The sequence below is a fragment of the Anguilla anguilla genome, chromosome 7 (assembly GCF_013347855.1).
Source record: "Anguilla anguilla isolate fAngAng1 chromosome 7, fAngAng1.pri, whole genome shotgun sequence".
Classification (NCBI taxonomy): Eukaryota; Metazoa; Chordata; class Actinopteri; order Anguilliformes; family Anguillidae; genus Anguilla; species Anguilla anguilla.
Window position 1 is genome coordinate 6,341,994 of NC_049207.1, and position 27,648 is coordinate 6,369,641.

Sequence of the window (27,648 nt, forward strand, 5' to 3'; positions counted from 1 at the left end):
ACTATTATTCTTAAATATATATATATATATATTTATATTACATGTATTTATATTACCTTAGTAATTTCAAACTATTTCCAGTTTTTGAACTACACATATACATTTTTAACGTCCTGCATTATTATAAAGAAGTAGACATACTTGAAAGCCTGTTAAAAATAAAAATCACTTTTTCCTAAGTTTTTTGCTGGAGGAGTGTTGGAATAGAATGGTCAGCTTCTTTCTCTTTGCAGAATGCACAGTTCATTAATTCACAGCGAAAACAAAAAAATCTCCCACAGTGCAATGCAGAAAAACAGGGCCATCACAAACAAATCTCCCGTAATCCATTTCTTGTATCGTTGACGCACCCAACATGGGACATTTCTATGACACTTCCGCGAACACACACCCGACTTGACCTCTGACCTACATCTGTGACAAGTGGCCATTGGCTTGATTCCCAAAAAAAGCCCCTTTTGGGGTAAAAATAAGTTTCTTTTCTCTCATGGATACCACTGTGAATTGAATCGATACACAGTGAGAAAATGCCAGCTGACCACCTGCTGCTTTACAATGTGATGCATGGACTACAGCACTGGCCTACACTCGCCTCCTCTTCATGGAAGGAAACTGTTGGATTTTTGCTGGTTCTTATGCTGCCCAGTGATTGTGTTCACCATACAACCTGGACTTTCAGCAGAGATTTTTTTTTGTAGATCACAGTTCATAGAGACAAAACAAAACATCCTCAAATGTTTATCGGTCCTCCACGCTGAACTGCGGCACACTGTAGCACCATGGAGACGCCCACCACAAGATTACCACGCCCACTGCACTAGAAAGTTCACCCCATTGACTGAAAGCTGTCGTTAATGCTGGTGATTGGATTTGCTATTAAAACAATGGAATGGTTAGAGGATCATGGCTTCCTGGAACGCGTCAATCCATCTGAGAAAAACACACACACAAACACACAGACAAAAAGACAAGATTACTACTATAAAAATTTTAGCATAGATGAGGCAAGATAGTGCAACACTGATGTGAAGGGTGTAATGTACTGCTCACCTCTGTGCAGTAAGGCAGTCGTCAGCCTTGAAGATGTAGAACAGAGTGTTTTTGTGGTAGAGCTTGAACTGCAGCTTCTGGGCTTCGCCCGATCGCTCCTCTCTCAGGAAGAACCCCAGTAAGGGCTGGCTCTCCAGCGCTGCCACGTCCTGCAGAAACATCAGATACTTCTCCACACTCTTCCTTAAACTCAGTCTTACCTATACAACACACAGGCACTAAGCCACACACATTTAACCACATGCTGCACAATTATGAAAACGTTTCAAACTGTCAAAAATCATAAATTATTAGAATGTTTAGGATGTGAAAATAAAAGCATGACAAGGGTTAGATTTAATATAATACCCAGTTCCTATTTGAAAACTATAGAATACTGTGACTGGATATAGAAACATGCTTGTGTTAACAAGCATGCCCCCAGAGAATTATGGGTATTATCACATCTCTAGTTCACTCAACTATTTACATGGATCCATACAGGAGAGATAAATGAAATGTCTTTAATGTCCTCAAATAGTGATGTTCACTAAAGACATGAAGAAGAACGCAGCTCACCTCACTGGCAGCATATGTGTACAAGACTTTGTTTTTGATGACGAACCACAGCCTTTTCCACTGCTTCTTGCTGCCCTTTGACCTCTGAAGGTAGCCGCTCATTGAAGAGTTCTCCGTATTTGCAGACACCTGGAAGCAGACATCGGTCATCAGTCATGAAACTGCACTCCTTACCCAACCGGGAGCGTAGCGGGACAGTTCACACTATTTTCTCCAAACCTCCTAAAACACGTTCATTTTGCCAAAGGCACTGTACATTTTGAATTTGTCTTAAACAAATATACCCTGGTAAGGCAAGACATATTGTGATCCACACTGCTTATTTATTGATCAAGCATAACACGAGCATAATTATTTTAGAGAAGAAATGTCTTGTATGTATGTTTCAGCCATTCAGACCTTACACACTTGGCACCACACTTGTATATATATCAGCTTTTCCAATATCCATTTAATCTCACCGTTAACAATTGTGACCACAAATACAGTACAATGGAAGAATTTCACATTCTTCTCCTGGATTGTTTGTTAGTGTTACAAATCGAATACAAATTGTGAATGGCTGTGTCAGAAAAAACTTGGAATTGAAGGGGTTAAGACCACAGAGTGATGCACACATAAATATATGTCGCGCTGAAATATCGATTAGATTATTTGTATGGAACATCGCTGCTGCCATTCACCTCTTTGAGTGCAGCAGGGATCTTCTTCTGCTTTCTGGAGGGGATGAGGACAGAGGAGAAGGCCCCGCTAGAGGTTCTTGTGCTGGGGGAGACGGTGGTGGATGCAGGCCGGTCACCTGGAGGGGGAGGTGGAGGGAGAGGGGTACGTGCAGTCACTCTCAACACTTAGCACTGTGACTAAAGGAAAACCCTCAAACAATACTGTAAATTGAGCGTGTGCTCCTACAGAGGTATTTGGGTACATAATGGCCGTCTTTTCTACTTGATTTTTCAAAAAATAACATGAGTCATTGTTGGTATGCATGGTGTACAGTACTAATATTTTTAGAGTAATCAGCACCTGAATGATTTTTCAGTTTGCCATAGCAGAATACATTTGACATTTTAGCACACAATTTGCTCAAGATATCAATACTTATCAAAAAAGCCATTTTGAGGTCAAACCCCAATAGCAGATTGGTGAAGAGACACTGAATGCTTGTTGACTTAGCTATCCATTCCACACAGTGGTGTAAGGTCCTGGGGTCAGAAAGTAAAAGTCCTGCCATGTGTTTCTTCCACTCTGAACTCAGCCTGACTTCACTAATTAATTCCACCTCCTGGCTGAAGAACTGTGCTAAAGTAATTGGCAAATCCAGGCGATTGGAACAAAATACTGGGGAGAACTTTTACTGTCTGAACCTGGATTTTCTGCAGAAGCATAAATGAGAGGGTGGGGGCGTACTCTTCTGCTGCAGCTTGAGGAAGCAGTGGTCACACACTCGGGCCAGCTGGTTCTTCAGGTACTCCAGATAGTGCTTGTGGGAGGAGCAGGACTGGCACACAACCTACAACACACACACACACACGCACACGTACACATACATACACGCACACACACACGTGCACACACACACACACACAAACTAATTAAGAATGCAGGTGGCAATTTTAAAAGTTACGAGCTGAGCACATAATTACTGCTTTGGTGAACTACTGAAAAAGTCTTTGTGACACTTAGACCCTATCCTTAATTGATGCTAAATGGAAGTCAGTGTAAACCGTATTGTATTGAAAATGAATTAGCCCTGGACTGCAGGAGCCCTAATCACCTTCCCACAGGCCCGGCAGTGATGTCGCCTCCAGGTGAGGGTGAACTCGCAGGTGCAGATCATGCACATGGTGGCGCGCAGGTCAGGGATCCAGATCGGCGCCTTGGCCCCCAGCGGGGCCCCGCTGTCCCCCCCGCCCCCACCAGCCTGCCGGGGAACAGGGAGAGGCTGCAGTCAGTAAAGCACGGCCAGCCTGTTCCACATGATCAGAGCCCACAGTCTGTAAGCAGCAATAGGTCATGTGGAACAGGGAGAGGTTGCAGTCAGTAACCACAGCCAGCCTGTTCCATATCATCACAACCTACAGTCTGCAAGTGGCAACAGAGCATGTGGAACAGGGAGAGGCTGCAGTCAGTAACCACGGCCAGCCTGTTCTACATGATCGGTCTGCAAGTCGCAACAGAGCATGAAGTGTACCCCTCCAACGAAACGACTGCACCCACTCAGCCAGCTGGTGGAACGCTGAGCGATAAGAGACGACAGATGGCAGTGTGCACTCCGGAGGCACTGATAAGATAAGTAAGTAACCCCACAGAAAGAAACGCTTTGTTCATTTGAAGGTGAGCAGTCCAGCGCAGCGGGCATTCTCAAACTTCTCTCCGTCACGGCCAAACTCTTGATCGGGTACAGACAGTTGTAAAACTGATGTTTAAGCTCTTTTAGAACTTTTTCCCTCAACTTATGTTAAGGTTTGGTTCACTTATAACCAGTGATTGGTTACCAGGTGTACACAATTTCAGTAATTATTTCATCTGTGATGTAATCAATTAAAAAGGGAAAAGGGAGCCTGGTGGGTGGCTCATCTGAGAAATGCACTGTTGCATTTCAGGGGTTACAACTGTGGTTAGATTGAAAACCAGCATTAAGAAGGGGTCCCCCCCAGGACTGAGCATCAGAACCCCCCCCAGTCTAGTGATCAGACGGTACCCAACGATGGCTGGAGCTACCACATGCTGTCAGTTACTGACTTGTCCAGGCCAATCAAAATGATTTTCTCTCCACATCAGAAGTACCTCCTCCTGGCTCTTGCTGCAGAAGAAGGTGATCTTCTTCCTGGTGTAGTCCTCCATGGCTTTGGAGATGGCTTCCAGCCACTCGTCACGCTCCGTTGCTGAACTGCCGGAGAGACAAGAGAACGTCAACTGCCACTCTGACAAACTGGAAAAAGCTCACGCTATCTGTAAAAAAAAAAAAAAAAAAAATTAAATTTTTTTTTTTTTTAAAGCCTGCTTTCTTACAAAACACCAGTTTTGAGGACAAATTTATTTTTTTTGATGGCTCATATTTCAAACACATTCCTCCTTCAGAGAGATAAAAAAAAGGGAACAAAACACTTCTAAGCTATCTAGAACCACGAGCAAAAAAAGCCCTTCTTCCCCACTGCTAATCTGGAGTTGGCAGCACTTCACATGTCAAGAGCCTGGAGATTAAAACGGGCAGCCCAGTTTGATAAAATCGTTGCACAGCCTCTTGAAGTTCATGGCTGCGGAGGAGGGGGAACTTCAGAGAGCGAGAGACCCAGCAGACAGAACTGGATCTCCAGCAGGTCAAGCTGAGCTCGAACTCTCCATCGATGCACACAGGCTTCCGCACTGAGGCAGCGCTCACCCGGCAACAAAGTTACGCAAGCCTTTGTCTAGAATCTTCTCCCAGACTGCACTCCCAACACGGAGAGTGGAGCAGATGCTAATTGCCCTCTACACACGTCAGTCCCGGTTGTAGAATGTTCTGATTGGGGCGGGGGCAGTCACAAGATTTTGCAGGGGCAACTTTTTATTCAGAGCGTAGAGTGTGCCATACAGCTTACAGGCTTTTTTCGTCCTTCGTATGCTACAGTGTGGTCTGTATGTCTTTGGACAGTGACGCAATCTTTTGTTATTTTGGCCCTGTACTCCAGCACGTTGGATTTCAAATGAAGCAGTGAATATGAGGTTAAAGGGCCGACTGTCTGCTCTGATTTCGTTCCCCCCTAGATCTGGCCCTGGCCCACTAATGGAGACCAGATGAGAGATATACACCCCTCCTGCTCCTGGGCTTTCACTCCTCACCCGCTACGATGAATCACAGTGACATCAGCGCAGCACTGTGCTGTGATTGGCTCCTACCTGGCAGACAGAATGAAGGATCGCTCAACGCTCTCGATGTTCAGCTCGTTCTGATAAGCCTCCTGGGTGGGTTTGCTCACCTGTGTGGACATATTAATGGAGTTGTATAAATCGCTTAGTCTAAGGCCGACACAGAGAGCTTCAGCCAATCTGTCTCTTTTTTCATGAACATACACCAGAGCAGTAGACAAAGTGCCAAAAGCTGGACTTTACATTAATTAAATATAAGTGAACAAACACAGTAACAAGGATTCAATCCCACTTCTCTGTGCTCTAAGGCGGCTTTTAAATTTGTAAAATGGATTGACAAAGTGAAATACAAGAGATCCTTCAGGTTGAATTCAGTCAGTAGAACCTTGTGTTAGCATCATACCCATCTAGGTGAAAAACGCAGAATATTCTAGTTCGTTTTGTGAGTCGCATGCTATTTTACACACAAAAGGAACTTGTGTAAGTGCACAGAAGTCCCACCTTCATCCCCGCCAGAGACAGCATGCAGTTGAGCTTATACTGGCCAGAGGGCACAGGGGTGGTGTACAGCATGGTGTCGTTGAACTGCAGGAGAAATCAAACGAAACAACCACCAAATGAGGAACTGAGAACTAAGCACAGAAACACAATTTCTAAACAGTTCTGCTGTGGAAAAGCTGTGGCTGAATATACCCCCAAGCAGAGGTGGGAAATCCAGGTTCAGAAAGTGAAAGTCCTCCCCAGTATTTCCAGTTCCAGTCATCTTGATTCGGCACAACTCCTCAGCCAGAAGGCAGAACTAATTAGTGAAGTCAGCTGGCTGAGTTCATGGGTGGAAGAAACACACGGCAGGACTGCTACTTTCTGACCCTTGTACTTTCACCTCTGCACACAAGCAGTTTCGCCAAGAACTGAGCATCAGCTCTATTTGAAAAAGATTTCATTCACAATAAAACTACTGCTATCATTTAGAAATATCCAGTAGCTGTAACCTGTGTATTAGTCAGTTCAGACATGATTAACAGTACATTTTACACATATCATTTAACACAATAACCTTTCAGCAAATCAAGTCATTCTATTTCTACTGCTGTTATAATCCAGACAGTGGGTTTATGGATCTGATCTGGCAATGCTGAAAGCTAAATTCAGTAAAAACTTAGTAAGCTCTCATGTTCACTATGTCTCTGGCATACTCACAGGTATCAGAACCAACATCACACCCTGACTCAAACCTTCCAGCGCATACACATACACCAGCACATAAATGCTGATTTGAAATAACAGCAGGTAATCATGTTGTGCAGTAGTGGGGGTGGTCCAAGTCATGGGCGTGGTCTCACCAGGAAGAACATCCTCGGCTGCATGACCTTCCGGGACAGCTTCATCAGAGTTCCCTCCTTAAGGAACACCTGCCAGGGAGGACCATTTTTATGATTAGAGGAATTCTCTAATCAGTGTGATTTCCTAATTAACCCTTCAGTGTAAGACCAAAAATATGAGATTAGAATGTTCTTAGCCAAACATTCTAATGCTGATGTCACAATCACTGCTGGTAATCGACAGCAATGGAACAGTGATTTAGAATTCTGAAAAAGCATTCCAAAAAACACTACTCTTCAAAGGGTTGAAAAGAGAAGCATAATTCATCCTTAGAAGCAGCATTTAAACTGTTTGTGAGAGAACAGGAGCCCATGAGGCCACACTCACCCTCCCGGGCTGGACGATCTCGTGGTGGCCAGTCAAGCTGTACTGAACCTGCATAAGCTTCTGGAAGTTATCCTGGACAGAGAGAGAGAGTTTCTGGGATGAATTCCAATGAACCAATTTTTTAAATTTCTGAGCTTGAGATTTACAGCTTGGCATTAGGACTGAATGCAAATGAGTGTGCAGGTAAGAATTAAATCTGATGATGACCGTAAACGGATTGGGAATTTATCAAACTGTTGCCGCAAAGCCAGCAGTCTGAGTGGGGTTTGGAAAAGCTTAAGAGGAGGATGCACCGGTCCCCAAACACGCAGCCTTACCCCTTGCTTCATGATGTCATTGGCATGGTTGGCCACTTCCTTCACTATGCCCAGGGCGGCTGTGTACACAGAGATACAGTTTATGCCGACGCGTCCTGAATAAACATTTTCCATGTCATTTGTGTGGTCTCCAGGAAGAACAGTGGTCACCATGGCAACTGGTTCCAGCAATCCAAATAAACTGAATGAAAGGTACAGGTGCAGCCACAGTTTCATGAACAGTAAAATAAAAGATAAAAAAATTCAATTCAGCTGACAGGAGAATGGATTTTAAAAGTAGTTTCAAAGCTACTGGAATGATTTGGTGTTTTCCTCTCCAATTATCAATACATATCATATTACCAAAAAACCCAATGACATCATACATGAAACAAGATCATCATCAGCACACAAAATACAGAGAACAAGAAAAGTCACTGTTCTTACATTGTGTGTCTTTGAAGTCAGATGAGTCTTCAGCCAGGTTCTTCAAATAGTCTTAAAAACAGAAAACTGCTCTTTAATTGCAGCTGAGATAATATTTTAAAATAAGATGTGGACATTGGGTCTGCAGCGGGAGCCCAGAGTAAATACAAACATAACAAAGCTTAACTTCAGCATGAGGGCAGATTATGAAATACTGACGCAAGATAAATTTCTCACATTTCTCTGGGGACTGGTGCCTCTTAGCAGCAGGAGGTTGTCATGCCGCCAAATCTTATTAGTAGCGTGCCTTCTAATCAGATTAAACACGCGGACACTGGAAATGTACCGTTCCAGAGGCCTCTGCAATTAGAGCATCTCGCCTCTAGGTGGCACTGCAGTGCTATGTCTAACAGTGATCCTGTTATCTTTAAAGGGAGAGTTTATTTTCTGTTTTCTTTTTTTTTTCTTTTTTTTTTAAAGGAGTGTGGGACAGTTTTTTGCTTTATTTAGACAGGTTGAAAGCAGAGAGGGTAACAGATAAGGGACCACAGCAGAGAAAGAGGCACGGCAGGGATCACATATGAATAGCACATGGCCAAGAGCTGTCCACTATGGACAGCACGTCTCAACTGAGTTTTTTAAAATAACATTTAAGATTTAGCAAATGTTCTCGTTGGACCGGACGGTTTTTGTACACAATGAAGGATATTTCATGTTTACAGGATTATTTACATAAGTTTCTGTACGCTTAACAATTGTTAACATAGGGGTATTCATGTTAAAAAGAAAAAAGCAAGAAAGTACACTTCAAGTAAAGCCGGAGTAGCCTCCCTCAAAAGGGTTAGCAACGATTATGGCTAAAACAGTTAGTCTGTGAAATGTGAAACATCTATTGGTCATGTGAAATGACCAATAGATGTCTCAGAAGTACAGGACAGGCAGGAACCAGGAAGTGACCAGTACATGAGCACATGGCAGATGACAGAGTGCACAGACTGTAATCAAGTCTCACTGTCGCCCCCTACCTGTGAGCAGCAGCTGATACTGGGGGATCCTCTGGACAGGCTTCAGAAGGTAGTGCTTCAGAGCCAGATTTGCACAGCGAGGACTCATCTGAGTCACATGACATATTCATCATCAGTAAAATATGTGCTACATCATCCACAGATACCCACGTGCACTATGAGTGGTATGCGCACACATACACACACACACACACACACACACATACAACCAAAGACACACACCTACACATACACACACAAAATACACACCTACACACTCACACAAACATACATACACACACACACACACACACGCGCACACTGAAAGTGTGGTCCTGAACAGCCCGACCCGGTTACCTCGAACTCCCTGACGACTCCAGCGAAGCCCGAGTTCTTCCGGCACTGCTCGTCCAGCAGGGCCACGTTCTTGTCGAACTCGCGGATGTAGGTGGAGTACATCTTCAGGTACGGGCCCTTCTTCACAAAGACGTCCGCAAGGCGCTGATGGTCGCTCCTGTCCAAAAAAACAGACAAAGTGAGAAAGAAAAGCAGAGGAGGTCATTAATAGATGCTTAAAACTTATACAATACCTTACAGCTGCATTCAAATGGCACATACATACACCATGCTGACGTATGGCTCAAACCAAACACAGACAGTTGAAGCCTTTGCAGATGATGCGGGTGATGGCTAGGGTTATGTGCTGAAACGCACATACGCATTATTGGATCAGTGTGTTGTACGTGTGAATGGATGGTTCCTGCCATTCCGAAAAACAGTGACTAATAGTTGGGGTGCAGTTATAGGCCAATGCATGTTTTGAAAGTCCATGGTGTATTTTAAAGTTTGACAAGTTGGAATACATGATGGGTCTGTCTAAACGGACACTGTGGAGGGTGAGCAGTGGACGGTCAGTCTAAGCGGACAATAGCGTATGAGCAGCAGACGGTCAGTCTAAGCGGACACTAGTGGATGAGCAGCAGACGGTCAGTCTAAGTAGACACTAGTGGATGAGCAGCAGACGGTCAGTCAAAGCGGACAATAGCGTATGAGCAGCAGACGGTCAGTCTAAGCTGACAATAGCGGATGAGCAGCAGACGGTCAGTCTAAGCGGACAATAGCGGATGAGCAGCAGACGGTCAGTCTAAGCGGACACTAGTGGATGAGCAGCAGACGGTCAGTCTAAGTGGACACTAATGGATGAGCAGCAGACGGTCAGTTTAAGCAGGCACTAGTGGATGAGCAGCAGACGGTCAGTTTAAGGGGACACTAGTGGATGAGCAGCAGACGGTCAGTCTAAGCGGACAGTGTGGCGGGTGAGCAGCGAGCGGGCGGCGGTTCTGGTACCAGCGGGCCACCCTCTCCTCCAGCTCTCTCAGCAGGTCTCGGTTGAGCTCGTACAGCTGGGGCAGGTAGTACAGGATCTGGGTCAGAACCCGCTCCTCGATCACGGCCTTCCCGCTCAGCCGCGAGGCCTTGGCCACCGCGTCTCGGAAATCCTGCCAGGGAACGACACACGGAAGGACAGGATGCATTATGGGTACCCGAGGAAGGGAAGACATAGATGACAGAGCCAGAGCTTCACATGGTGCTTTCTAAAGTGCTGAATTGAAGGAATGGTGTAAAAATTAATGTACAGCAGCCTGATTGAGCAGGCAATCTAGGCTTTATAGGGATGACTCCACATATCAGGGAACATACAGGTTTCAGCCACATGCCAGTACTGGGGCCTTTAAGGTAACTTTTCCCTATGCATGAATCCCTCTCTATCTTCTCTCTCTCTCTCCTTCCCTCTATCTCTCTCTCACACCACACACACACACACACACACACACAAACACTTCCTCTCTGTCATGGTGCTGAAGTGGTGAAAATAGCCCTGCCGGACTGGACCGTGACTCTGAGCCTGTGCAGGCAGCAGTCATGAGGTTTAAAACACCCACACTTTCCTTGACTCAAATACCCTTCATATGACCACCAGAGACACACATGCGCCCGCACAGAGACGTGTGATAAATGGTGACTGTTAAAAATATACTGCTACACATTTGGTTTCAAAGACACCGTCCAGGGGCAGTCTCTGATTGGTCAGAACAATGGCAAGGTCAGAGTTCAGTCTTGTGGATACCATGACCCGGGAAGTGTAGGGTTTTATGGTGTTCCAGCTAATCCAGGCACTGATCTCCACACACAGTATCTGTGTCACACATCACTGGCAAACCTACACCACCACAGAGGAAAATAAAAACCAGCAGGGATATGTACTGTAGCATTTGGGTGCATGAGAAGGAAAAAAACAGTCTAAAAACAGCCTGTGTGTTCCAGAAGGGTGCGGCTCATAGATTCACATGACAGTCTAATTTACAAGCAGACACATGAATGCACACATGCGCACACACACACACACGCAAACACCCAAGAACATGCACACGCGCACACACACACACGCACAAGGTGTTCGACCAAATTCCCTGTCTGATTCCTCCAGCACCTCTGACCACCTAATCATCCCCCTACAGTTAATATCACGCAGCTCAAGGTGAAACAATCATCACAATTCAAGGCAGAAATCTGACACGATTGAGAACAAGATGTCGCATATGCTACAGTTAGGAGAGGCCAACAGTGCGAAGTGGCAGTAACAGCACTGTGCTAATTCACAAAGGGGTTGCAAGTTCACGTCTCTAACGGTGCACAGTATTTAACGTGTTGCGGTAAAACCATATAAACGGTTCCTGGGAGTGAGTTGCTAAAGCCCGAGGCTGCAGAAGGAACGCCAGTCAAACTCTGGGGCCACAACCCCAATCTCTCTCAAACAGAGAGGCAAGTAGCAACCACTTTAAATCTCTGGAGCGACACCGCTAAGAAGTGAACCCACAGCTCGGAGGGTGACTGAACTGGTAGGAACGGATGACCTGCTGTATGTAAGGAATGTCAGACCCACCCACCCCCACCCCCACCCCAAACAAAGCAAACAGACCGTAAAAGGGAATTACACAGCAGTGTGGCCTCCGCACACAATGCAGTTTATCTCCATTTTCCAAACAAGACAGCGCCAACAAAACGCTTCCTGTCCTCCTTCTGAGTTCAACAGTGATTAGCGGCTAAGAGAGAGCTGGAACGTCAGACAGAAATACACACACGCTGCAGGGGCAGACGGATTGGCTCCCTCCCTCCCTCCCTCCCTCCCTCCCTCCCTCCCTCCCTCCCTCCCTCCCTCCCTCCCTCCCTCCCTCTCTCTCTCTCTCTCTCTCTCTCTCTCTCTCTCTCTCTCTCTCTCTCTCTCTCTCTCTCTCTCTCTCTCTCTCTCTCTCTCTCTCTCTCTCTCTCTCTCTCTCTCTCTCTCTCTCTCTCTCTCTCTCTCTCTCTCTCTCTCTCTCTCTCTCTCTCTCTCTCTCTCTCTCTCTCTCTCTCTCTCTCTCAGATTAGCAGAGCCCTCCTTTTCAGACGGAGGGCAAACACTTCTGCTAGGGGGCAGCTGTCGCGGGGTCAGGAGCTGCAATTTGGCCTTTCTGTGAAAGAGACCTCTCACGTGCCACTCTGCTGTGCTGAGGCCTTAAATCCCCACAGAGCTCCAGCCGCGCTGGAGAGCCGGCCAGGCTAATCCAGCCGGAGCGCGAGGAACCCAGACAGGTGGGCTCCAGCTCCCCCGGGGTGTGTGTGTGAGAGAGTGTGTGTGTATGTGTGCGTCAGTGTGTGTGTCCGTGTGTGTGTGTGTGTGTGTGAGAGAGTGTGTGTGCCAGTATGAGTGTGTGTGTGTCTGTATGTCCGTGTGTGTGAATGTGTGTCTGGCATGTCTGCAGTGTGTTTACGTCTCTGAAACCTCTCTCAGCTCAGAATTTCATGAATGAGTGCTGCTCCCTCGAGGAAAGTCAGGACTGAAAATAGCCCCCCCCCCCCCCCCCCCCAGCTTGCCCAAACCCCAGAAAACCACAGCTGAACAGATGGGGGGGGCCACCCCTCTCAAACAGAACAAAACCATTTCATGGAACTTCTCTGAAGACCACATAGTGGTTTCAGATAATCGGGAGGTGTGCGTTACTGTCGCCCTTCTTACATTTCCGAAGGGGAGTTTTAATTAGAGCCCTAAAACGGGAAACATCACCCGGGCCCCTCCACTGACTGCTCAAGGCATCTGTTAAAACCTCGCCCCCCCCCCCCCCCAAACTTCATTTGTTTGTTAATGTCTACGCACTCATTAGAAGACACCTGTCACACCTGCCATGGACCCTTAGGCCAGGATTAAGACATTTATGCCCGGTCGCCATGGATACCCTTCATTTATGCCCTGTCGCCATGGATACCCTTCACCTAACCGCCAATCAGCCACAAATGTGTACATTCTAGGAGCTGGAGTAACCGAGCGTGAAACCCCGCTTTGATCGTGGCTACAGAGTTTTGAGTGAGATCCATAGTTATGGGGGGTTTTTACTTCCAACCGCCAACCCAGAGGGGAGTGCAGACTTTGGATTGTAATCACGGAGCTCCACAGTTGAGAGCAGTGCAGAATTTCCACTATGACTGCAGAGCTCTGTAGGGATGAGCGGTTTGAACTGAGAAGGTGTGCGCCGAGAAAAAATGAGTAGCGCTATATCTTCCACATCCATTACCAATTCATATCTTGATTTTAATGAAAACTGCAGAGGACTCACACTTGGCTAACTTCATGCTGCTTCTTGAAAAGTGAAATCACGAGGTGGTTTTTTGAGTAGATGCATATGCTATGCTACTAACACATTTTGATAAATGTTATCACAATAACTGATTGAAATCCATATGAATTAGAGCTATGCTAATCCAATTTTAATATGATCAGGAGGATACTTACGATATGCAGAAGCTTCAAGACATCCACAAATCTACAGGGGGAAGAGAACAGGGCAGATAAGAAACATGCACACTTATGGCATTCGACCTGATGGCTGAAGAATTTGAGGTTTTACAAAACAAGCACTCACACTTTCTCGGAGCTCACGATCTCCTTAGCGATGTGGACCACCTTGGTCTTCTTTAGTCCAACTTCATGCTGGCACACAAAAAGACAAAACAGCTGTTAAAATTCATTCATTTCTCGATTTTAACACGCGTTATGGTGCGACGGACAAACAAGTGGGTGCAAAACGCCTTACAATGTCACCAAAGCCCACCATCTCATCGTCCAGGGCGCAGCCACAGCAAGCAGTTCCGATCCGTAGTAATCCAAACAGGGACTTAAACACTGTGTCTGTGTGCGAGTATGTGCGAGCGCTTTTTATATGGAGACCAGCAAGGATGTAGGGCGCCCGGTCATTAAGATACCCTTTCCCTATGTATGAATCTCTCTCTCTCTCTCACCCGCCCTCTCTCTTTCCTCCCTTTCTCTCCCTCTCTCTCTTTCCATCTCTCTCCCACCACACACACTTTCCCCTCCCGCCAAGGCTGAAGCTATTGGTCTTCGATGACATACCGAGAGTCTTTATTTGGACAGTTGCTTCACTTCCGACGCGAGCAGCCGCTCAGCCTGAGAGGCACTCCCGCGCTCCGGTCCCAGTTTCTCTGCCCAGTGACAAACAAGTCGCTTTTCCTGCGCGCGAATTCGCAGTTCCATGTGATAAGAGGCTGAGGGTCAACATGGGGGGTACGGGGGGGGGGGGGGGGGGGGGGGGGGGGGGGGACTCAACTGCGGGACTCAACAAACTCAACTGCGGGGGTACGGGAGAGAATGCTGGGTACTGTAACCGCCCGGGCCCACCCCTGGGCCCATCTACAGCACAGCGCTGTCATATTTCCGCTAGCCTAGCTTCAGCTACACCTCGGTGCGGCTGGGCTTTTTGCAGCGTTTACATTACATTACTGAGCGCTAGCTTGACACAAGCCAGGAGCCTTCTCCGCAGAACGCTCAAATTCAAATATGCCAATAGAGCTTTTTGAATGTGAAAATATTAACGCAGTTAGTGACCTACCAAATGGCGCACCATTGATTTCCCACAGCGTGTAAACTGAAACCTACTTTAAATGGACTTGAACGGTCTTATTATTGACCTATGCCTCAACGCTAATTACATAATTACACGGCGTGGCTGCCACTAACGAGAATTAACAAGACAAAAGCAAGCCGTATAATCATGTTGTTTCACTCATCTTTCTCCAGTGTGCAACTTAGTTTCCACGGAAACTGTAATTAATGAGAGAAAGCAGGATAAATACAGCGCGTGGCTCTCTGACCAGGAGATAAGAGTTATTTTTATGTCACTGAGCAGAACTGAGACAGGAATAGGCCACACCCCCTGGGTGGAGAATGACATCATTCGGCACCTCACCCTCTGACAGAGCACCCGCTGCCAACCAAGCGTCTGACACCCCCAGGAAAGCAAAACAAACAGCAATCAAGGGGTCCTTATCGCACTCGTTTTATCACCTCCCCATGTACACCCCAAACAGGCAGCCGTGTGGCCACCTCTTCACTCGTCAGCCGACACCAATCAGAAGAGCTCTCAGTCCTGACACACACGCAAGCCTTCACTTGGGCTGGGTCCAAATCAGCACACTTGCCTACTATTGAGTATGCTTGCTGAGTACACTTGGGTGAGAAAGTAGTTAAGTAGGTGAAATTTTCTCTAAATGTAGTGTACTTAAAATCCCTGGATGATATAGCCTACTTAATTCCAGGATTTCGCTGAGTACCACCTGCACCCTACATCCAATTCAAATAGCCTGAAAATGCTGTTGGACTGTTCTGTGGGTCCGCTGAGCACATTTAAAATCTGGAAAATGTCTCACCTGTCTGTCGGCTAAGAGCTCCAGTTCCCCTTTACTGGAGGCGAAGCTGTCATCGTCATCCTCGTCAGAGCTGTCCACCACTTCCTCTTCTCCGGAGTGCCGAACATCCGAGCCATCGCTCCGCTCCAGACAGACCCTGTCAGGAAAACAGGAAGTTCTGTTCACTCCATCCCGAGGAAAACCAGCTGGGGAGCTAACACTTATGTACACACACGCACACATACACACACACGCACACACACACACGCACATGCACTCACACACTCACACTCACACTCACACACAAGTATACACTCTCACAGCAACACGCACATATGCAGTCATACTCACATGCTGTCTAATGAACAGCACAAGCCTCCCGGAACAGTAAGACTAAGTTCATTCACAAACTTCCAGGTTGACGCATCATAAAAGCAAACACATTAATTCACGCACAGATGCAGTATTTCAATTCCTCTGCACGTTTGCCCCCGTTTCATTGTGTGGGGAAAGCAGAAAGCAAGATGTTTGAACAATGCCATATTGTTATTCCCTTGACAGATTTAGTGGTGGGCATATTTCCTTAGGGAAAATAAAAGGGCAGCACATAGTTTTATTGCCAGATTCTTTGTTCTCTCCCATTAACAAAGAGCGTCTTATTGTTTCTTTGACATTCTAACGTGGAATAATAAGACGCTCGAGTACTGGCACTTTGGAAGTCAGAGGCCAGAAGGAAATCCTGTCTAAAATCCACTCGACTGAAGAGAGCAACATCACTGGCAAGCTCTGTCTGACGGGATCATGCTAACATGCAGCGTTCTCATTAACGTGCGTTTAAACAACGATAAAACTGTTCGCGGCGACAGTTACTGTCGAACGATTTTAAATTAACATTCCATTTAGTTCGCCACCAACGCTTTTTAAATTAAAATTTAAATGGATGCCACTAAACGGAGAGTAACCAGCATCATAATGTAACAGAAACAGTTCAAGAACATTAGAGATCAGCAGGAGAGGTCTAGGGACGGGCAGAAGGCAGAAGATGAACGCGAAAATAAACCCTTCAAAGAATTCGTGTAAAACAGCTGGTTCTGACTGTGCTCTGGGGCAAGGCCTCCCTGCTGACAGAAACGCGCTTCCTGTCTGGCTCTCTCTGCCACCGCCGCATGCCTGATTTTGCCACAGTCGCTTTTCTGGTTCGCGGCTGACGTCCCAAGGCCACGCCACAAGCACAACCGCAAAACAAACCGCTCGTCTGAAGACCCCGCGGGGTCTTATAGGCTACGTGTGTCCCGATGTGTTCGCCCCCTTCGCCCCCGCTGCTCTACCAGACCTCTCATCCACACAATGCTGGTCATCTCTGGTTTTGATCACAGCTGAGGAAAGCTTTAAATCCCGTTCCTTTACACACAAAAAACCCACAACTGTTTAATTAACATGAACCGCGAGTAAATCCCATAATGCAATGATTTAGGGGCTCGGAGTAGTTCTTAAAAATTCAGGATATTTTGTCAAATGCAATTGTAGGTCTGTGGAGCGGGTGCACAAATTGATTCACGTGAACCTTCCCTGTGACTGCAGGTGCCAATCAAGGGACCAGACTTCAAGTGTGTCTCTTGTGGAATTTCACAAGGTGAGTAATGATAATCATACAGCCTCTCAGGACTTCCTACGAAAAGACGGCTAGGCATGAGAAACCGAGCAGATCTTTCAATTGCTAAATCACACGACTTACACATCGCAACTTTACGCAGCCTCTTAATTAATCCCGCTTTTTAAGTGCACCCACAGAAGGAGGCATATGAGCAATCCGGACAGAAGCAAAAGGTTCAATATCAGTGACATCAGCAAGTTTGAAATTTCTCATTCACCCGTGACAAATATAGTACACTTCTGCCTGTTGTACAACATCACAACCCAACATGTTAAAATAATTTTAACCAGTGTATTTGTTCGTGGGCAGTGACCCTTTCTTTGACATCTATGACCCACATATTGTACACGCTGTCAGGAAATCCTCAGCCTTTTAACCTCCATTCACTCCATATGCTTTGCATCGTTTCCATATTGCCTGTAACATACATGTTATATTCAGGGCATCAGTGATTTATTAGACAACGCCTTTGTGTGTGGATACAAATGTTCTCTACTCCCACTGCTGCTCCCAACATCTGTTATCTCTTTTCCTATGGGCCTCCTCTTTTGTCCAGGGCCTGGCCTTTCAAAAACACCCTGAGCAGTTACTGCACCAATAAATCAAGCCGTGTATAATCAAGAGTACTATTTTTTACTTGCCCATGACTGAATGCAGTTATTATACACATAAAATCACGGGATCCCTAAATTTAAAAAAAGTGAGGGATTTCAACAGCAGATCATGAGCTCATGAGCACCTCCTCAACCAGCATGAAAAATGAGGGAGAATAAGATCACAGCTGATCCTCAGGCACAGAGTGAGGAGATGCTGGTATATAAACCACCTGCTGTATGATGCAACTCCCTTTCCACCAAATATGCGTAAGAGTAATCTGAGGTAAGCATATCAGATGCCTTCTACTATTTCAAAATACATTAAACTCAACTGCAATCTAGAAAAAAAAATTTATATACAGCCTAGCTAGAGGAAAGTTCTCTACAAGCAACAGAGTACACATGGTTTCTATTCACAGGGATCAATGTTCAAATTGCGTTCAACAGTTAAAAAAAAAAGCAAAATTCCAATTTGTTAGCCTCACACAAGAACCGGCATTAGTTGCCGTTTAAAATCTGCATAGCATCCGTACAGGAGGTCATGATGACGTCACTGCCATCTTATCCCCCCCCCCCCCCCCAAAAAAAACGCAAAAACAATGCATGGCCTACTTTGCAAACTGACCGTGACAATGAAGAAAGCAAATCTTCTATCGGCGCGGATCTGAATGCGAGCGAGAGAGAGCCAAATCCAGGCCCGACACTCGAGCGGACAAGCCCGGTCTGGCTGGCGGGCGGGCAGCCTTCAATACCGGAACAATGGGGCAGCTCAGGGCTCTGTACCTGCAAACCCAAGCCTAATCCGGAGAATTCACTGCGATAAAAGCAGCACGGATCTGACATAAAGGGGGTTATATGAGCGGAATTATGAGCTCTGTAAGCAACAGGAGTCGTACCGTGAAAGCGACGATGAGAGAGAAAGGCGCTGGATCTGGGCCACCTGTGCTCAAAGCAGCAGTTTTGACTTTCAACACGGAATCCGGAACATGGCTAGGATACTGGACTCAGAATCGGGGCCCGAATGGTGTTGAGCAGTGGTTAGGTCATTTTTAACCAACACCCGAAGGTTGACGTTACAGTGCTGTTGCATTCACTAGCAAGGCATTTACAGCCAAAATAGCCGCTTTGGCAATATCACCAAACTATCAGGACAGACTTACTGTGAACTAGCCTATCTACTTTTACAAACAGAAATCACAAACTGATATGAAGTCCTATCAAACCAACCAGACCACAGAGCGTTTATTGACCACATGGTACGTCAAGCAATGAAATGCCACAAATAAATCCCTCTACCAACTCATGCTATAAATAAGGCCCACGGTGCCCTTTGAATTTAAACATGGTTATTCTGCTAAGCTTGGCATAGTGCTGGATACATTTCAGAGTGCAGGTAATAGGACAAATCTAGATGATCATAAAGACCGTTTTGCGGTTGGTAGTGCTATGAACCTCAGGACCAACTCACTAACAGGACTCGTCCAGTTCACAGAAACGCAGATCCTTCCTGCAAGATTTGGCTTTGCTGAATTTGACCTGTAGGCCTAGGTGTTTCCAGATTTTTTTTTTTAGGTTACTCATAATAGATAATGGCTCAGTTCTGTCCTGCATGCATTCTTAAAAACTTTTTTCCTGGCACATGGACAATTATGTTAAAGAAGTTGCAGGGTTTCCTGTGGGTGTGTTATTCGTAAGTTATTTCAGTGTGAAATTTCACTGTAGTTTTCACTACAGTCGCAAAGTGCAATTTATTCTATAAGACTACGTAGTCAAATATCTTCAGGATTATTTCATTCATATATCTTATATCAGTAAACTTGAAGATATAAAGCATGTCTTGTTTTTTTTCCTTTTTATGCCACATGAGTGCATTATGACTCACCTCTTTTCCTACCACTTTGTGGTTTCCTGATGATCCATTTTCAGACCAAAGTAAGTATAGCCTGTGCACTGGTCTATGTTATTTGCCACTAAGGTGAAATTGTGCCTCTTTCTTTACCACCATTACCACAGAGCTCTGTATCAGACTGTCTGGAAGATATAGCTACATAAAACTGGGACACAACGCATGTGCTGAACAGTCCACCAAGACGTTGCTTCCTGAAAGAATTAAGAACTATTAGACCGCACTTATATAACCTTAGTGTAAAAGCACTTGAATACATTTGGACAAGCCAAGAATTTGCCAGTATTGTTGACAAGGGTACGATGTGTAAAAATTCTGAGCACTTCAGGTTTGAGTATGATGCAGGATGGTTGAACAAATCCTGGGTAAGTGCTTATGGCCACTTTTTGCTAGGATGTAGCCTAGGCTATATATTCAGATATGCATTGGAAAGAGAGGTAGAGAGAGAGACATACAGAAAGATCTAGGGTTAGAGAAAGGAGGAGAGAAAGAAAAACGGACAGAAATGAGGGCAGGGTTTCTTCCCCACCCCTCCCGAGTTAAAATTCACCAGCTTTGCTGTATTCACACATTTCCTGCTCTGGGCCACTGAAAATAACCCACAGGAAAAAGGTCTAACCAAGAGCCCGATGAATGCCCCTTTCATCGCCTGCATTCTCAGCACGGTTTCCTCAACATACAACTCACCGCTGTGGTCAAGTACAGGGATTTGCCCAAAAAAAAAAAACATGGCCAGTGCAGGCTTGGGGAATATGTCTGAGAGGCCTGTCCCAGACACTGCAGTCATAACTTTGCTTGTTTAATTCGCTAAGCAATACTGTACTGTGACAAATATGCGACCCTAGCAGGGGACAAATATTTAAGCTTCACCGGTCGATGATGACTGCATAGGTACATCTCCAAAGTATCAGGCACAGTTTAGTAAAAGACAGCTTGCATAGTACCAGTTTAACATATGCAGTATGGCTATAAATCTCAAGAGCATATTGCATGTAAAACTGGTTGTAAAATATATTGTATTTTTGATCTTTAGAAGGCTAAGTAGAATATTTTAGCCGCAATCAACACTACACCACGAGGTTAGTCTTTGGATGGATGTACTAAGCAAGTACCAGGACTCCAGACACACTAAGCTGTTCAAAACATGGTAAACTGTTATACAAGCACTAATCCTGGGTTTGATGATTGGATAACCCCTAGACTTCTAAGAGTAGAATTTTGCACTCTAATTCCTTTGTGAAAGAATAAACAACTCAACAACAAAAAAAGTAACAACTCAAAGAAAATGACCAGTAGCCTGGAAAGCCCTGTCTTCTGACACTACCTTGAAAAAACGCTGGACGGATGTCAGCTTTCATCATCTTTGAACTGGAGACAACAAGATAACTTGACAGTCTGTTCACTTTGAAACTGGTGAATCACTGAAGATTTGCCACACGCAGGCTATCTCTAGCAGAGAAAAATAAAAGCCAATGACAAAGCTAAATAAATAACATGTTTTCAAATTCCACAGCTGCCTGACAGTGATATTCCTGACAGCACGCTGAATAAAGTATTGTTCTGGAAATTCCTCCCACGTAGTAATTAGCTTACAGTAAAAGCTCAGCTGCCACACTCCTCCCATCTCTCCTCCACTCCTACCCTGGGGGCACAGCAGTTCATTCCAGCGACATCATGCACCCCACACCGTGAACATCGTTATCTCCGCAGACTGAGAAACCACAGGCTCCTGTTTACCGCAAACACATGCCCTCTCTGAAAAGGTGTGCTGCAGAAGGGCACACCTCTCCTCAAACACAGTCATCAAACTAAAATGAGCTTCCACTTAAACAACATGTAGGCCTACAGGTCATAGTTTCCCGAAGGTCCTTGCTGACGGGACGGACACGTTTCACAACTCTCAGCTCAGCTAGACGCCGAGTTTGATTAACGGCACATGAAAACGGTTCGTAACGAATGCCGTTACCTCCTGTGGACCTGGCAATGCCGCTCGTTCAGGACGTGGTTTTCACGAGACGCGTACGGCTCCTGTTCCTCGTAGACGTCCTCGTCGCCGTCTTCCAAGCTGGACGAGTTGTGCCAGCTCAGATAGGCCCGCCGGTGGCCCAGTGCCCCCCTGGCGTTCAGGAACGGCAGGTTCATATACTCAGGGATTTCCTCGTAGAACGGAAGGTTCTCGTATTCCACTGCGGTCTCCACCCCAATGCAGAATTCTTCATCATCTACGCTCTGATCCAAGCTGGTCTGCGGACACAATGGTTTGTGCTCGACGGACAAAGTACTACTGGGCGATGTGTCCTGGCCATTCGGCAGGGGAGCCTGTTGGTTATTGATAGCGCTGCTCTCCGGGTCTTCTTGAGTCCATTCGTCATCGATAGACTTTTCCATTTCCACGGTGGTGCAGTCCAGAGACTGGGTGCCCTTGGCCAGCAGCTTAGGTAACATTTTCATGGAGAGCTTGAGCTCCAGAAGCTTCCGGAAAGAGCTTCTTTTATGGCTGCCTGCATGCTCTAGGTCCGCCGAGGAGAAGGATTTTGCCCTCTTTGGCTCAAGACCTGATCTGGGTGGCTTGCTTTGTGCGTCGCTGGTGCGGCCGCTCCTGGGTGCTTTTTTTCCACAGAAAGGCCCAATTGCCCGCGGAAACCTCCGTGAAGGTTTTTCGACCAAGGGTACCAGAGGCTCGCTCGCCACCTCCTCGCTCTCATCGAGAGCATCACCGTGCTGGTCTACAGGTGGATGCTCATCCTGCGGAGGCAAATGAGGGTCCCCCTCACCCGCACTACCCCCCGCCCTCTCTGAAACCTCCTCAGACGGCTCCTTCCTAAGCAGCCCCGACGCGGGCAAACTGTGCCTCTGAGGCTTCTTTGGGGCCACCTTCGGTGACCTCTCCTCTGCCGAAGCCGCCCTGTCTCCCATCGTCAAGCGGGCGTGCTTGACGTGTTTTGGTAGAACCCTGGTGACGGGGAACCTGGCGAAGTCACAGTACCCTCCTCCATCCTCCTCCACCGCGAAACTGTCGGAGGTGGCACAGCCACCCAATCTGACCTCCTCATCTTCTACCTTCAGCGGCGGCTCTTCGGTAAAAAAGCTGGGCATCTGGTCACGGTCCAGCAGAAGGGACATCTGCCGTGGAGGGGGAACAGGTGGACTTGAGTCCTCAACACTATCAGCACCTTCTTGGCAGGGTGGGAAAACTCCCTGTTCGGTGGACGGGTCTTTAAAATCTAATACGCTCTGTGTGTGAACTTTAGAGGGCGGAAGAAAACTATTTGAAATCAGCAATTCCTCTACTGTTTTGGAACTTTCCTCCGGTGTGGCCATCTCTGTACCATCCTGCCTAACTAGGACTAGTTTCTTGGATTTACGTGGAGTGGGGATTGGGAGGGGCTTCCTTGGGGCCGCTGGGACCGGGGACCCGCGTTGAGACTCCCCAGAATCCCTGACCGCTGTGTCACTATCTGTGGAGCTGGCCGAGCTGTCCGTGTGTGCAGAGCTTTGCTGCTGTGATTGGCCGAAAATGGGAATGGAGAGATTACCGTTAGCATCGTCACCCGATCTTTCAGAGAGCGACTGCCTCTTAACAGAGCCGTCCGTGTCTCCAACTAGGTTCAGGTTCTGATCCAGTGTCTCAGCCTCATCGCTCTGAACTAGGGGCTTTTCCAGAGGTGTGTCATTTTGGAAGCAATTAGTGGAAAGAGCCTGGACCCAAACCTCATTCAGTTTTTGCTCCAGAAAGCTGGCATTGACAACTGGACTCTTGTTAATCCCCATTTCATCGTGCCCATTCTCCAGTTCAGGGTGAATTGGAGAAACCGGCGAGATCCGCGATCCAGACGTCTCCGTTCTGTCAGCCTGCCATGTTTCCAGGGGTTTTTCCAGTGGCTCAAACATGATCTCAGTAGTTTTACAGATCCCCACGTGTTGACAGTGTGAAAAACTATCCTGGCTGCAGGTGCAAGTTGGTATAATGTAGTCTGAGCCTGGTTTGTTGAGCTCCACATGCACTCCATTTTTAGAGTTGAGCAGGCCCAGGTTTTCTGAACTGCTGTTCCTCTCTGGAGCACAGGTAAAAGTAACAGGTGTGGATTCAGTGACAGTTGCTGTTTTGGGAATGCAAGGTTTAGGGGCGACAGTTGGCTTGGCCTTTTTCGGTGCTACTGGAGAAGGGTGAGAGAAGACAATATCCGGTTTGGGGGCGACTGGGGGAGGAGTTGGCTTCTGAGTCGGAGTAAGTTTGGGTTTGGGTGCCACCGGTGGCTTCTTCAAACCTGTAGGGACAGAGAAGGACTGATGTCAGTCAAAAGGACAGAGCTACTGTTTTTATAATGAACTTAATCTTATTAATAAACCTTAATCAGACATTTCTAGCTTTCAAATCTCGATTTAATTAGCCACCATCAATTTAATATCAAATGTTTTCATTTGATTAATCGTACTTTGGCCAGAAAAGCAGGGTGATTGTGGAAGCTGGAACTTTGTTCAACATTGTTTTGATAATTAAAATATTGTTGACAGGCTATACATGTGCATAAACAATTTGCAGTAAATGAACAGCCAAGTAAGCCTTCTACACAGATAATTCAGTAGATAAACAGACTTTCTTTTCAATAGCAAGTGGGCAAGGTAGTTTACCCACAATCGACAGCTGTTCTAGAAAACTAGCCTGCTGAATACCTTGCTAGCAACTACCTAGCTATCCCAGTCATTACAACGGCAAGTGAGTTCCTCTGTACAGCAAATTAATGGTTAGCGTACTGCTTACAAAGAAGAACAAAATCTACCTAAAAGGAAAAAGGGTTCAGAAGGACAAGCATTCATGTGTCCTTAGGAAAAACATGCAGACAGCCAGAGACATGTTCATTAAGTTTGCCTGTTTTTTTTTAGTTTTCTTTTTTTTTCTACTCAATTCTGTTTAAATTCAATTTAATACCAGTCTGGTCTGGTGGATTTAGAGTAAACAATCAGCAGTCTAGACTTTGCCTCAGAAAACTGGGAAGCATTTTAATGACAAATGTGTGTCCATTGGGTAGTTGCAGCACCAGTGTTATGGCGCAAGTTTTCAAGTGCTGAAAATTCTCTTCTGAAGTAACCTCTGAAACACATTCAGACACCTTTTCTGTTTCTATTTTCTCCTATATTAAAATATTTACCTGGAATCTTAAAATAAACTAGGCCTCATGATTAGACAAGGGCTCTGTTGTCTTGCATAAGAAAAAAACCTGTGAAGCCAACATATTCGTTTCCTGTATGTTACATAAAAACAATTTAAGAAAACAATACTGTGCTGCTTCCCAAGCCATGTTTTGTAATTATGGTCATACACAACTCCTACTAACAGCTGACTGATAGAGTTCAAGAATGCAAGAGAAACTAATCTGGCAGTCCATATCCTCAGCAGATCGTAGTAGCCAATCAATACACAGAATATAACACTCTAAATAAAAAAACTAGAATAAGAGCATCCCAAATAATTAAACAAGGACCTGTCTGTCGCGGAAGGACAGACAGGTACTTGTTGTAGTAATTATGACATTACAGAATGAGAAGGGGGTGGGTTCAAGTTTCAGTGGGATCAATTTCAAATGGACATGAAGATTTTGTGGACTAGTGAATAATGTATTAGATAACTCAAAAGAATGTGGGCTGCGTTTTGAAATACCATGCTAAGTGAGGGTGTGAGCATGTGCCATATGTGTTCACAAAGTGTTCCATATTCCCACACTTGAACACAGCTCACCATGGAACGTGCACAGCTGTTCTATTCTCAGGACTAGCTCTCAATAAGAAAAGACCTGGAGCAACAGAGCCTTGATGTGATGACATCATACTAATGTCTGTCACCAAAAACAATTATCTATATTATGATAAAAGCCCAAATACAAGTGCACAAACGCAAAAGTACAATAAAAGCATGCATGTATACACGTGCATGTGTATAACATAATACATGTGTATAATAATGAACGTTATAAATATAAGAAACATTCCCGTATAATAGCATAGCCATAAGTACATAGCTATATACAGGAGCACGGTCAAATACACAACATGCATAGGTGAAATTACAAGTACTTTCGCCAAATTACGAGCACTTTCACCTATATAGCCTACTGCACCATCTCGATTTATAGTAGATTTATTTACATAGTGTATTTCTAACTACAGATTCATTGGAATGGTACAAGAACGAGTTGTTTTTGTTTTACGTGGTTCGGAATTTCTTGTTTGTTTTAAGAAACGGATACGATTTACGAGATTTCGGGGAAACGATCCAAGACAGACACTTCAGTTCATATGATTTCGGTGTAGCCTAAGCACAGATAGGCTAATAGTTTACATGGGCCCTTTGATTACTTATGCTCCCTTCTAATTTTTCCAAAGTTATTCCACGCCTTAAATTTAACAAACAGGAAAATGTGCTCCGAGATGCTATTTTACTCTTTGAACTGGTGCAGTTGCGCGCAGTAATTCATAAATCCTGCGAATTAAAATGTTTAGAATATAACTAGGTTTAATTAATGCATTTAATTAAACATTAAATGAAATTTACATGCCCTTTCATCTGTCTTTTTTAACCTGACACAATTGAACGGGCATGTTCAAGTACCGATCTCCACTGCCAACATTTAAAACGTGGTTCCAACAAAGAAAGCAAACAGTGGCCGGTGTCTTATTCTGTCCGTATCAAAGCACAAAGGAACTGCTTGAAGCCTCATTTGCTGCCCGACTAGACCTCCATTGCTTAACCTGGCATAGTTTTATGCTATCACGAATGTACATTCATTGAGTAACTTTAGTGTATATGCTGGTAATTTACTTGTCGTCAATTTCTCGGGATAGACAGTAAGAACAGAATAAGTCAAATAACTGTATCGTCTGAGTATCCACCGTGACGTACATTCAGCTTTGCCCATGTGGAAGAAAACAGGTATCCAAGTAATGCGTGTGTCAAGTAAGTAGCAAGGAACCACACGTACAGAAAAAATAATCAGCTAAAATCTGTCTGAACATGCGCCTGGGATCAAGTATCTTGATTGTCTTTGCAACCTCCCCTTCCAAAGGTACGCTCCGAAACGGCTGTTAAAAGGCAAAAAAAAAAAAAAAAATATCCAAGATGCATAAACGCAATCTCCCCGAAATATTTGAAATACAGTAAACGATAGGATTTTGTATATAATCCATGACATAGCCGAATTTGTTTATACATATTTTCCTGTATTTTTTGTTTCTTGGGATTTAAGTCAAGTTGTTGTAAAAAGCAACTATCACAATGCAAAACATTATGTATAGTCCGCTAATGTGCAAATAAAAAGTTAATATGATTCATCCTACATTTTCCGCTTTACTAGGCAACCTTAAGTTACACGGCTAAAGGACAGTTACAGCTAAAGTGCATAATCAGCAATACACTGCACGACCATTCAAAAACTAGCTAACCTGTGCTCATGATGACCAAAAGTTGATCCTTAAATCCATGAACGACTTTCTTTCGGGGTGGTAGCGATAAATTCGTTGATCTTCTTTTTCATGATGCTCTGTCAGTTACAGAGTCCACAAAACAATGACACGTCCAAAACAATCCCAGCAAATCCATCTCCTTTTTAGCGAGAAAACAGGTAACACAAAAAACAGATCATAAGTAAAAGGTATTCCTCAGCGTCCTCCTGTTCCCTTTTCGCAGCTCACTTGCAAACCTCAGCCTTGCATCAATCACAATTAGCCACTGAACATAACATTTGCCTCGAGCTAAGAAGTTTCGTAAAACTTCCACTAGGTGCTTCACCGCTGCCACTTGTAACATGAGCACGAGACTTGCGTCTGGTTTGTTCAAAACAGTGTTGCATTGTGGTCAGTCGAGTTT

General features: G+C 45.3%; 1 protein-coding gene across 1 annotated transcript; it reads right to left on the reverse strand.

Annotated features, from left to right (window-relative positions):
* Positions 1-560: 560 nt before the first annotated feature.
* Positions 561-27,631, reverse strand: fgd6 (FYVE, RhoGEF and PH domain containing 6). Its single transcript, XM_035426006.1, has 21 exons — positions 27,225-27,631; positions 21,754-24,055; positions 15,653-15,788; positions 13,852-13,919; positions 13,722-13,752; positions 10,241-10,392; positions 9,251-9,407; positions 8,915-9,002; positions 7,911-7,961; positions 7,485-7,543; positions 7,168-7,239; positions 6,801-6,869; positions 5,959-6,042; positions 5,488-5,567; positions 4,396-4,498; positions 3,383-3,529; positions 3,016-3,118; positions 2,292-2,407; positions 1,609-1,737; positions 1,051-1,199; positions 561-930 (listed from the first exon to the last, which is right to left on the reverse strand). The coding sequence occupies exons 1-21, from the start codon at positions 27,232-27,234 to the stop codon at positions 894-896; spliced, it is 4,143 nt and encodes a 1,380-aa protein (XP_035281897.1). The 5' UTR covers positions 27,235-27,631; the 3' UTR covers positions 561-893.
* Between the last annotated feature and the right edge of the window lie 17 nt (positions 27,632-27,648).

Coding starts and splice junctions, on each gene's coding strand:
- fgd6 (XM_035426006.1), bottom strand. Junction 13,753..13,851: donor ATCGTGAGCTCCGAGAAAGT/GTGAGTGCTTGT, acceptor TTCCCCCTGTAG/ATTTGTGGATGTCTTGAAGC. Junction 7,962..8,914: donor GTATCAGCTGCTGCTCACAG/GTAGGGGGCGAC, acceptor TCTGTTTTTAAG/ACTATTTGAAGAACCTGGCT.